Source organism: Panthera pardus, unplaced genomic scaffold, assembly GCF_024362965.1.
Source record: "Panthera pardus isolate Hobbes unplaced genomic scaffold, ASM2436296v1 HiC_scaffold_16, whole genome shotgun sequence".
NCBI lineage: Eukaryota > Metazoa > Chordata > Mammalia > Carnivora > Felidae > Panthera > Panthera pardus.
Window position 1 is genome coordinate 52,560,468 of NW_026526721.1, and position 12,778 is coordinate 52,573,245.

Consider the following 12,778-nt stretch of genomic DNA (forward strand, 5'->3'; position numbering starts at 1 on the left):
AGCCAGAGAAAGAAAAATTGCTTTTCTAAAAACAGTATGTTAAGGAGAAAAATCAAGCTCACCACAAGGTTCAAGTTCAGATTCAAATGACTTAGCCGTCTTCTAGAAATATCTAAGTTGCTTCCTAAGATGAAAAGTGGTCCCAACACAGAAAAGCTTTAAAAAGAACAAATCTACAATCTTATTATACAATGACGAACTTTTTAACACCAGTGCATAAAAGGACTGGTTCATTAGCAATGTTACTCTTTGCTTTTAAAGGAAAAGGCAAAACATTTACCACTGAATTAGGCCACAAACTCCATGAGAGTCATTGACTCAAAGAGTTTTAGAGCTAAAGAGGACCTTGGAAATCACTATGACCAATTCCCTCCTTTTTACAGAAAAATACTACAACACAGAAATGGAACATAGCTGAGTTTACTGCTCTCAACCCACTAATGTCTAGACTTGAGAGAGTCAGGCACTCTCTCCATAACAGTATGCAACTACCTACTGTATTTGTTTAAATGTATTTAGAGATTTTTAAGGGGGCCTCTCTGTATATGTCCATACCATTTCACATACATAAAAATATATGTCTAATCTTTACATATGCTGTACACATACAATATGTATTCACATACATTAAATATATCTTCAACAGTATCAAAGCAAAAGCACAAATATAAACACAGGATTTACTAGTGCTATAAGAATTTTCAAAGCCATCAATTATTCTTGGAAAACTCTTGCATTTAAAGAGTTTCTCCACTGAGCCTTAATTAAAACTTCTAATCAAAAGGTAACAAAAAGGTATTAGGTCAGCTAACATATTTCTTAGGTTCAGGACCCAGCCCCCGAAATGCATGAAAGAAATTCTCCTGAAACAAATGGCAAACTTCACCAGTAAGGAATTGTGCCTATACTGTAACAGACTTTCATTATAGAGCACACCTCACTTCACAGGGCATTCAGTTATATTAAATCATGTACCCCTGAAGTGAAATATCCCATTTTTAACAACAGTATGGAAAGCCTGAAAGAATCCCCTGTCTGTGCTCCTCACGTAAATGTTTTAAGAGATTCCTTACTGCAATTACACAAAAGTATATCATTATGATAAAAAGCATCTATGAGTTGAGTTCTTCCCATTTTAATTTAGCAAATCATCCTAAGTGTATAAAACTATATAAATGTATCCAGTATAAAATGTAAAAAGTGTAAAGATAATACAAAAACCCTTTCTACATAGAGTATTAATTGGGCAAAACAAGTAATTAGCATATCAAACTGGTCAGGAGTCTAGTGTATTAATTGTGGTAGGATTTAGGGGCAACTACCCAATCATTTATGGTTTTCAATGAAGGTTTCTTTAAAAGATTTACATAAACACATTAAATAATTGACTAGTTGTAACTAAACTATCAATTGTGTATTCATTTGTTCACTTTCCTCCAAATAAGAACAGATCTTCCTTAAGGGTGGAAAACATATCTCTCTCACTGGTCTGTCTCCATCACCTAATGTAGAATCTTGCAGAGAGTAAATGCACAATAAATACTTGATGGAGGAAAGAAAGTGTAGAAGGGAAAGAACAAAGAACTTCTCAGAAGAAGGTAATATTATACATAGGAAAACCACACCTAGAATGACTAAACCTGTCTAAACGAGTACAAAGTTTTGAAAAGAATTTGATCATATCAAAAATTAGGGGGTGAAGATCTTTTTGATTCACTTCTCACGGAAAGGGGAAGAATCATATTATTCCATGGTCTGCTTGAATCTTCATACTATGAACACAGATGCTAGAATCAATCAAACCTAAGATCTGGTGCTGCCATTTATTAGCTTTACAACTTTGGGCCAGTTTCTTCCTTTAGAAAACTCTTTGGATGTTATAATTCTTAGAAAAAGAAATGTAAAGTGCTCTGCACAGTACCTGGCACATAGTTGACGCTCACTACTTTTTAGAACTTCCCCTTCCATATTTTATATTATACCACAACATGGTCAACTCTGCAGATTTTGCCAACATAGATAATTAGACCAAGGGCACTGACTGCTCTGTTGAAGATCATTAAGAGTTTCTTTGAGATCCTGAAGTTCTTCACACTACCTGAAACCCTGTAAAAGTCTGGAGTGTTTTGTTCAAGAAAGCAGCAAACAAGGCTAATAATACATCAGCAGTAAGTACTCAGCTGATGTGGAATCTGAACAGGTAGAACATTTAATAACTTTTTTTGTTATTGCTATTGGAAGATAGCATGAGTCAGTCAGAGTGGCTAAAATGAACAAATAAGGAGACTACAGATGCTAGAGAGGATGTGGAGAAACAGGAACCCTCTTGCACTGTTGGTGGGAATGCTAACTGGTGCAGCCACTCTGGAAAACAGTGTGGAGGTTCCTCAAAAAATTAAAAATATATCTACCTTATGACCCAGCAATAGCACTGCTAGGAATTTACCCAAGGGATACAGGAGTGCTGATGCAGAGGGGCACTTGTACCCCAATATTTATAGCAGCACTTTCAGCAATAGCCAAATTATGAAAGAGCCTAAATGTCCATCAACTGATGAATGGATAAAGAAATTGTGGTTTGTTATGCAGATCCTGAGAAACTTAACAGTGTTAAGACCATGGGGGAGGGGAAGGGGGAAAAAAAAAAAAGTTAAAGAGGGAGGGAGCCAGACCCTAAGAGACTCTTAATAACTGAGAATAAACTGAGGGTTGATGGGGGGTGGGAGGGGTGGGTGATGGGCACTGAGGAGGGCACCTGTTGGGATGAGCACTGGGTGTTGTATGGAAACCAATTTGACAATAAATTTCATATTAAAAAAAAAGGGAAGATGACATGAGTATATTTAACAATTATTTAAATATTAATACGTTAAAGAGCTAAAAGTTTGGTCACTTATTTTCAAAATGCTTCCTTCATTACCAGGAAAGTATCAGCAACTTACAATTATATATTTAAAAACAAAACAAAAACCTTAACTATATGCCCAAGCAGAGTGGATAAAAATAGTATTGTGGCATGATTTAAGTCACAGCATGTTTCTAAAATGATCTTAATCTGTAAGATAAAAACTTATTTCCAATGTTTTACTTATATACACATTTCATTGCTGAAGACTGATTAAAATATACATTGTTCATTCTGTAATAAACAGTTTTAAAACATGGATTCAACACTACAAATGTTATTCCTTAAATCACTTCATGAGAACCCAATGTAAAATTTACAAAATCTCTCAACACTCTGTGTATTTCCTAACTTCTCTCTTATCTAAGTAGAAGTTAGTTATCTACCCCAGTTCACTCTTCAACTTGTTCTTACCCTTTTCCTCCCACACTGTAATCTTCTAGGATGCCACTTTATTATTTCTTCTTTCTTTGCATTTTAAATCACTCTCTACCTGTATCCCTTCCCTTCAATCTGTGAAGCTCTCCTATAGCACCCACACACACACAATGTTATGTTCTACTCAAACCGGCAAGCTATCTATGAGAACTTTCTTCTTTTCACCAGTTGTCACACTTCTAGAACGACTGTTAAATGACCCACACACTCTTTTTAATCTAGTGCCCTCACGTAAATGAAACCACTCTTGAAAGGTCAACAATGGCCTCTACTCATGAAATTTAGCAACTTCTTCAATTTTCATCCTGCTTGGTTTTCTCCACTTGGACTTGAACTTGGTTTTCTCAGAATGTGAAACTATCTCCTTAATTGAAGCTGTCTCTACCCAAGAAATCAATATGCCCTAATTCTTTTCCAACCTCTCTCATCAGTGTTTTTTGTAAGATTCTCTCTCCTTCACTGCCATCTAATTATAAGTACAACCCCACAGAGCCAAAATGCCAATCTCTGACTTTTTCTCGGACTCTCATCTTCTGCTCTGCATTGCAAATCTCTTGCTGTTCTACAACTTGAAATGCAAACTCTGTGGGCATATCTACTAAACATATGTCTCTAGTTTCAACTTCTCTCTTTAACTGCACATTCAACTTTTTGACTTCAAAATGGATTTCACTCTGGCATGTCAAACTCAACATGGCCAAAAACAAACACAGGCACCAACTCCCAGGCTTCCTCTTTTTCTTACTATGTTCCTGATCTCTTTAAGGGCATCACTGCCTTCAAGCTAAACACCTCGAGTCACTTTCACTTCACCTTCTCTTTCATCCTCTATCTCTAAAGGGTCACCAGATCTGTAACTTTTATCTCCAAAGTGCCTCCCATGTTTGAACCCATACTCGCTATACAGACTCTCAATTCTCTAGCTCAGCCCTTCATTATTTCTTGCCCAGTCTGTTTTAATTTCCCTGGATCATTACTCCTACTTTTAAGTTTCTTTTCTCTTAATCCATCCTTTTCAGAGTCAAGAGAGTAATCTATCACAGCATAGCCTTGACTGTTTTTCACACTCTGGTCAAAGATTTTAAATCCAGTCTAAACTCCTTGAAAGAGCAGAAAGCCTCTTCATCTTTCTCAAACTTACCTTCTTAACAATCTCCCTTTCCCCACATTCCTTCAGCGTGATGTGTCCTCCACCTCACTGGAATCCAAAACATCCTCAAAAGAGAAGCGGGCTAATACCTCTACCATGCCTCATTCCATGTCAACTCTTCACCTTAGCAAGCGCATTCTCCTCCACCACATCCTAAGTCACAGCACTTTATTTATATCCCATTACAACACTTACTACACTCTGTAGTATGTAGAATACACTATACTACATAGAATGGAAGGGGTATTTACAAATCTCTTTCCATAAATGGAATTTGATAAATGAATGATGAAATCAATAGACAGGATATAAAGCAACTTCAAAGAAAGGAAAAGTTGATTCAAATGAATGGTAAAGATTTTATAAGAGTTAAAAAAGATTACTAACTAGGACACCTAGGTGGCTCAGGCAGGCAAGCGGCCAGCTCTTCTTGATTTAGGCTCAAGTCATGATCTTGGTGTTCATGAGATCGAGCCCATGTTGGGCTCTGGGTTCTATGATGACAACATGGTGACTACTTGGGATCCTCTCTCTCCCTCTTTCTCTGCTCCTGCTCCACTCACACTGTCTGTCTGTCTGTCTGTCTCTCTCTCTCTCTCTCTCTCTTTCTCTCTCAAAATAAATAAATAAGCATTTTTTAAAAATTACTGATTAAAGCTTCTGTTAAATGAATGCCCTATACCACAAGGATAAACCAAGGTAATTTGGTAGGATTCTTTTTAATGTCTTACTTTATAAAAGTTTTTCCTAGAAGTAGAAAAGTAGCAAACTTTGGGATCACTTCATTTATCTAAGCACAAATTCAAACTTTCAGTATTAAAACAAAATTGTCCGGATATTTAATGTGTTATCATCTACCCAAGTCAGGCAGTGCCCATGATTCTGCTAACACGGAACAACTTCACTAAGGAAAAGAAAATATGTGAAGAATAATTCAAATAAATGCTATTCCCTATTCCAAGGGCCTAAGGATGGTGGTATCTCAAACCCAACAAACACAAACAATAGGCATCCAAAACCTAAGTTTCATCCCACATATAATTTTTTAGACTTATGGGGAATTCACCTTAGAAAAAAATACCTACTATTAGTTTTTTTTTTTTTTTTTTAAATAGCATGTATTCCAAGCATCTTTGATTGACAAACTTTAAAATATATCATGGTTGCAGTAAAATTATAAAGACAGAGAATGAATTGCATTCCAAGCTTGACAAATGTACTGAATATACTGAGGGTAAAAGGCGGAAAAGGCTATTTGGCATCATCGCTTTTTAAATGCTTTTAAAACTCTTTCAATAATGTAATTTCAAATAAATGACAAGGACAGCAAGACAAAACGTAGGCAGGTATTCAACTTGCTTTGCTCTTTGGCATCAATTAATTAGTTTCTAATTTCCTGAACATCCATGTAAGTCCAGTACATTTAGTAACTATTAGATGGAAAACTGTTTCTTCCCTTTTCCATCACCTGGCTAAGACACTTATGAAAACCATGCTCAGGAACCTCGCATGAATAAATTATCATTCCTACCATACTGATTAGCAATCATTTCCTTACCCTCACCTCAGCACTTCCAACAAGAGTACAATAATGCTGTTCCTAAAGGTAGTGCCCAACAGAATCCAGACAGACAATTGTCTGAAAGGCAGCCAGAAAAACAAGGTGGATACTCTTCACTTTGCCCCCAGTGTACTTCATACACGTCTGTATTACAGCCTTGTCCATACTACATGGCAATTACCTAGTAAATATAATAAGTAAATAATAAATTACCATGTATATGTCTGGCTCCGATGTGGGTCTGAGTTTTTTGACAGGTCAAAGGCAAAGATACATCTTATGTAGCTTCATCCCTAGCAATAAGCACTTATTGTTGAACACAGTATAGGCCCTCAGTAAATGCTGACTAAGTGTTTAAGAAACCCATCTCTGTAACAGCTTTGGAACAAACTCCACATTCCAGGTATTTTTGAACCGAGATATGTATTCAAGAATAATAGTTCTGTCACTGTATCAACCAGGCATCCATGGACCTGAAGAGTCTGGGGTTAGCTACTGACTTAAACTGACACATAGAGCTAAGGCCAAAAACTACATCTAAATGGGATGCTTTGGGATATGTTACTGTTCTTTTTCTCAATAAATGTACCTTGCTAACTCTGTGCCACTGATGTTTTATCACAAAACACTTCACATGTCACAAAAAACACAACTGAGCAATGACTCCCTCCTACTCTCAGTGACCTTGTATAGGTCTGCCCTCTGAAACCATAACAATTAGTTGGAACTGGAATCCCAGTTGACTGTTTTAAATCCTAGAGGCCAGGGAATGGGAAGACTACACACTTATTGGATATTTCTCCTACAGTCTGAGACCATTTCATATCTCCTGCAAAATAAATGATTTTACTTTGTAGGTAGCTGAAACATACTGAACTTTAATCTGGTTTCATGTTTATACTTCTAAGATCTGCCCTTGTTGAAGAAGCTTCCTAAAGACAAAAATATTAACTAAATATTTAACCCTGCCTTTTACGTAACTACCAGTTAGGCTTGACGGTTACTTTTTCTGTTATTCACAAGCTACACTCATGCTTATTGCAGTTATTTTATGAAACGGTTAGGTAATGTGTCAAGGGATTAACTTTTGGACTAATAATAAAGATCCTGATGTAATCAGCAGGACAATGTTGAGGTTATGAACCACTTCCTTCACCACTGACAAAGAAAATAAAGGTAAACACATGTGGGGGGATGATGCTTCTGCATTACACAATTAAATAAAATATATTTTCAGTTAGTAACTCTCAATGCCTTTTTATTAGCGTGTGATCGAGTAGTAATAAACATCCTGAACTCTTTTATAATGATTTATGTGATTTCCCTCCATAAAACCCATGGATGCATTTGTAAATGAACACAATTTTTATTCTTGACAAATAATGAAGACAAATAGGGAAAGCCATACCAATGCACCTTTGCCAGCACCCAAACCCTCATCCCACTAAGTACAGACTGTCAATAATAGTTTCCCTTATGAGTCGAGTTTCTCGATTGGAGAGGCTAAACCCAAACCCACAAAAGGGTTAATAAAATAAACAATGGCAGAAGCTTAACTATCAAAAAACCATCTATTTTACTATAACTCATGGTGACATAATTAAAAGTGGCTAAGACTTATGTTAACAGTTACAAACCAAAACTATGAATATATTTCCTCATGTTTGAAAAATAATGACTTTATATGAACTATAGTTCACCACTTCCTTATATAAATCTTTTTTATTTGATGTTCTCCCATTCACTCACAAATGCACAAATTCTGACCACTCACAGAAAGGGGTGGGGAGGGAGGTGCAGCTCGTTGGGAGAATCGGACCCATCTGTTGGCCACTCATATAACAGGTAAGTTAGAGAAAAACCTTGAATTCCTTCTCTTACACCCAACTAATGATTTAGGCAGTTAAGAAAGACCTTACAGTGCATACTCTTTGGAAGAGCAAAGACAGCTAGCGTTGCGCCTGCCAGATACATGCAGCTCTTTCAAGTGCACACTCCTTATTCTTAAGTATCTGATGCTAACATCAAAACCTGACCTCAAGCAGCAAGTTGCAATGTTCTGACACTATGACATCATTCTGTCTGGAGCATTTTAATATCACAATTTGAATAAACTGGCAGAAGCTTAAATAGGTCACACTAAAGCCAAGAACTAAGGATATTTAGCTGGCAAAAATTTCTGGCTCTGCATTTAGCACCACCGGCCACAGAATGGCAGGCCTATCGTTCATCTATCCATCTGTACTTCCCGCAAGGATAAATGAAGATAAAACAAATCTCATCACCTTCCTGTACGGCTAACACCACTGGCGGTGGCTTTTTGTGGCAAACATTCATACACAACTACAAGCCACGGTAAAGGCAACTGCTACCATAAGCTTTCAAGGAGGCTCTCGCACATCCCTACAAAAGATATTTTTTTAAAACTCCATTTCTGCAGTCACAAAAATATCAAAAGCCTTGCATCAACTAAATTTATAATTAGCCCCAAATATCTATGAAATGAAACCAGATGGTGCTACAAACGTTTACCAATATATAGCAGACAGTACCACTGCTTCAAAAGCAAGAACTATTAATTCTGCACCACAGCATGCTACTCTTAATCATATTTATTTCATAATCCTACTTAGTAACAGAGGACAGTGGAAGCTACAGTTTCTCAGTAGACCCCTGTAAAATATTCAAGTTGCCTAGACTTCTCAGGGTATGGACATCCAGCTTGATTTCTTCTTGAAATTAGAATTCATCTGATAGCAACATGCAGAAACCACAGAGGTTTCTGATACTCTCCGCCCCACCACCTCCATCATAAATTTTCCTTTCACAATAAACAATGTGCAATCGAAAAGGTTTCCTGTTTCAAAATGGAATAGATGAAAGAAACTGTAACTCTATCATTGACAACAACAAAAAAGTTCCTTAATGAAGATGAATTCTCAAAGATGAAAATGGAAACTCTCTCAAATACTGCTTCCTCACTTAAGGACTAATCTGGTTCTTTCCCTAGTAGATATTCTCAGCATCAAGTACTGTGGTTATCATGAGGGGTCCATCAGAGGCTTTTCTTAAAATACTTGCCTGCACTCTTTTGTTATTTAACAGTAACACAACGTCATAGAAGACAAACACTTCCAAACTATTCTGTGGCCATGTACCAACAAAGGGCAGCCAAGGGTAAAAACTTTGCATATCTGAGTCATATAGAGGAACTCTGAACCTTAAAGAGCAGGACAAAAGGTGAAAAAACAAGTCTGTGTTCTGATTCCAACTTTTTAAAACATAGAGTGGATGTTAGAAAAATGGTCAAGCCAAATCAATAGACTGTTGCCATAATAATAATTATTAATGGTAACAATACTAATAATTAATGGTTCAAATAAAACCATAGAGGAAGAAACCATATCCAGGGCAAATGAGCCTGCACACAGGCACAAGCATACAGAACTTACCACTTTGTCCATGAGTTTCCAAGTTTTCTCCACAGTCCTGCGATCTGCTGCTGCTTGCTTAGGAGGTCCAACTGCATCTTGAATAGCATCAATAATTCCCAAAATTCTTCCTTTTCGGGGGTTTCCTCCTCGACCACCAGGGTTTCTGCCATTCATAGAATTTGCCATCTGGAACCTTAGTTCTCTGACAGGCAGATTAAAAAAAAAAAAAAAAAAGTTAGTTGGACATGAAAATGTTTACCCAGGTGAACTGAACAGGTTAATTTGTACCCACTACATTCTCCTTCATCAGTGAGGAGAAAATCCTGGGTCCCCGATTCAACTTTCAATAGCCTATGAATTTGCATTCTCAATCTGTACACCCAAGGTTTAGGAGCATTGACCTTACATTTGCTTTTGGAACAGTTAAGAGTTAAAGATGCAACCTTCTCACATTTCATGTAGCAGAAGCCTTGATTAACAACCAACTCATAACAACAACAACAACAAAAAAAACTTAACATAGGTTTTCTCCAACTAGATAAGCACACGATGTTCTCCCCATCCCTGCCTTAATCACAATTCAACGTACATACACTAGAACTAAAGCCCCCAGAAAACATTCTGAAAGCCTCACTCAAAAACTGCATTTTCACTCCGTTAGATTTCCTCAAGTTATATAAATGTAAACATTATTTTACAGGACCATAAGGGACATATCTGTTGTCAACAAAGGCTTAGGATTTGGATTTTCCCCGCTAAAACCAACAAGTATGGACACAGGAACATAGACAACCGAACACACAGTTCTTTAAACCAACGCGGTGAGGAGTTAGCCCCAAGTTAAGAGCCAAATAAACCAACAAATAACCCATTTTAAAAAGAGGGTTAAGAAACTGACAAGAGCGGGCACAGAAAGGAGAAGAGAGTTCACTTAGATCGTTCCTTTCCTCTCGTCTCACCCCAGGGGGATGGGGGGGGGGTGTCCAAAGCTTTGTTTCGGGACGTCTTTGCCCCCTCCTTGTTCAGGCCCCTCTCCGGCCACTCTCGGACCTCAGCTGGGGGAGGAAGGTGGACAGAGAAAGGACAAAGTACCCCCTCGCACCCCCAGAGCCCGCAGCCCCGTCAGTCTTGGGCGCCCGGCATTCGGCTCCCAAGCGGACGCACCCCCCCACCCCGCCCCGGGATGTCTGCAATCCCAGCCGCCTGTCTCCCTCTACTCGTTCTCCTTCCTCCTCGGGCCAAGCCAGGGTTCCGGTCTTTAAATACCCCTCTACAAACTGTGCAGGCGGCGACGACAGCAGCTGGAAGCCAGGGCTGTCCCCTCTCCTTCCGTGGCCCGCGCCTGGCTGCCCCAGGGCCCCCTGGCCGGAAAAAAAGCGGCAAGGCTCCCCGGCGTCCCGTTCCCTCCCGGCCTCCCGGCGCCGCAGCTGTCCAGAGACACGCGTGTGCGAGGGTCCTACTTTACACACACGAGCCCAGGGTGCGTGGATAGCCCGGGCAGGGAGTGTGGGATCGCCGTAAAAGCACGTTCCCGAGGAAGAAGCAACCCAGAGCGCAGGCCACCGAGACAGGGAAACGCAACAATTACCGTCAAGACCAATCCACACCCGCTCTCCCCTCCCGCCCGATTCTCGGGGAGGCCGCGGGACGCCGCAGCAGCACTAGCTGGAGGAGGAGACCACTCGCTGGATACCCCACCCCTGTAGCATACACACACAGAGCAACCCAGGAGCGGGGCGGAGCCGAGGGCGGGGCCTCCTGCGGCTAGACCAATCCTACGCGCCCTTGCACTGCCCGACAGCGGGGAGCGCCAATGGTGGGGAGGCGGCCGTCCTCGCACTACCACCCAGTCCACGTCTCCCACAGTACACAATGGCCCCAAAGGAAGGCCCGCTCGCGGCACGTCCCAAATGGAAAGGGACTTGGAGGGTAATGGGAGGACTGGACTCACCCAAGAACGAAAGTGGAAAAGGGAAAGGAAATGGAAGAAAGGATGCCAGGCACTGGGGAACTGACCAATAAGGAGTGGGCGAGTGGGCGTGAGCATTGGGAGCCGGAGCCAAAGCCAACTGGGGCTAAAAGGCGGGACTTCCTGCTTCGCTCACCTTCCTAGTCTTTTGTTTCATAGCAACAGAGTAGTGGCTGAGAGGGTGTTGCTTCTCTACTCTGGGCGGGTCCGAAGCTGAAGAATTTCATCTCCCTAGGGCTGCCAAACTCTTCTACCCAGGACAGCAGCCAGACAGGTCTAAGGCATTGCTTCTTGCTGGCTGTCAAAAAAAAGCACAGCAGTCACGCAGCTAGCTTCTAAGATGAAATATAAACCTCGCATAGAGTAGACTAGGGTTAACACCTGAATGCCAACCCAAACTTCCTAAGTTTCTGAGTGTATCCCTTTACTGTTAGTTCTAGAAACAGTGAAGATCAAACATCAGGCTCATGAAAAAAGCAAATAGTTGACCCTGCTGACCAAATAGTGGCTACTAATAAAGACAGGGCAGTAAAAGAACCAGACTATGGGAATTGCTAATATATGCAAACCACCTTTTAATTTAGTATAAGTTTCTGCCTAATGACTGAAGAGGAATCAGCTTTTGTATTTTGTTTGAGTCACTTTATATAGATTTCTCTCCGTCTTAAAACCAACCTCATTGTATCTGCCATTCTCTCCCAGCATTTGTGATCTCTTTTCTGTAGTTCCATCACTATGCCCTTAGAAAGAACCACATCTGGCTAATCTTAAAAGGAAAAATCTACTGTGCTGGGACCCCTCTTTCAACGAGATCGTAGATTAAATAAATGCCTTCTATCTCTTTCTGTTTAACTTCAATCCTGCCACAGGTGCTACTGACAATTGCTCTGAACTGTCATGCTTTGGAATTTTCTTTCTACCACCGTTGGTAGTGCTGAATACACTTTACACCTTGGACTTCTCAGATGTGGTGATATTTTGTGTCTTTAAGAAAATATATTTCTAGGGGCACCTGGGTGGCTCAGTCAGTTAAGCATCCGACTTCGGCTCAAGTCATGATCTCAGGGTCCGTGAGTTCGAGCCCTCCCCCCGTCGGGCTCTGTGCTGACAGCTCAGAGCCTGGAGCTTGCTTCAGATTCTGTGTCTCCCTCTCTCTGACCCTCCCCCATTCATGCTCTGTCTGTCTCTGTTTCAAAAATAAATAAATATTAAAAAATTTTTTTGAAAAATTATTTCTATTCTTTCTCTAACCAGTTAACCTGATAAAATATTTCTCAATGGTCCTGACTTTCTTTCTAAATAACCATTTTAGTACTGTGAT

General features: G+C 39.9%; 1 protein-coding gene across 4 annotated transcripts in view; it reads right to left on the reverse strand.

Moving 5' to 3' along the window:
* Positions 1–11,721, reverse strand: part of CBLB (Cbl proto-oncogene B) — a 211,870-nt gene extending 200,149 nt beyond the window's left edge. For 2 of the 4 annotated variants that reach the window (XM_019448256.2, XM_019448253.2), the window contains exons 1-2: positions 11,077–11,209; positions 9,507–9,690 (exon numbers count right to left, since the gene is read on the reverse strand). In XM_019448256.2, coding sequence (XP_019303801.1) covers positions 9,507–9,674 — 168 coding nt within the window. In that variant the 5' untranslated portion in view covers positions 9,675–9,690; positions 11,077–11,209. Of the gene's footprint in view, positions 1–9,506; positions 9,691–11,076; positions 11,211–11,593 lie in introns of those variants that run through there. The other 2 variants (XM_019448254.2, XM_019448255.2) reach the window with 2 other exon arrangements.
* Positions 11,722–12,778: the final 1,057 nt, after the last annotated feature.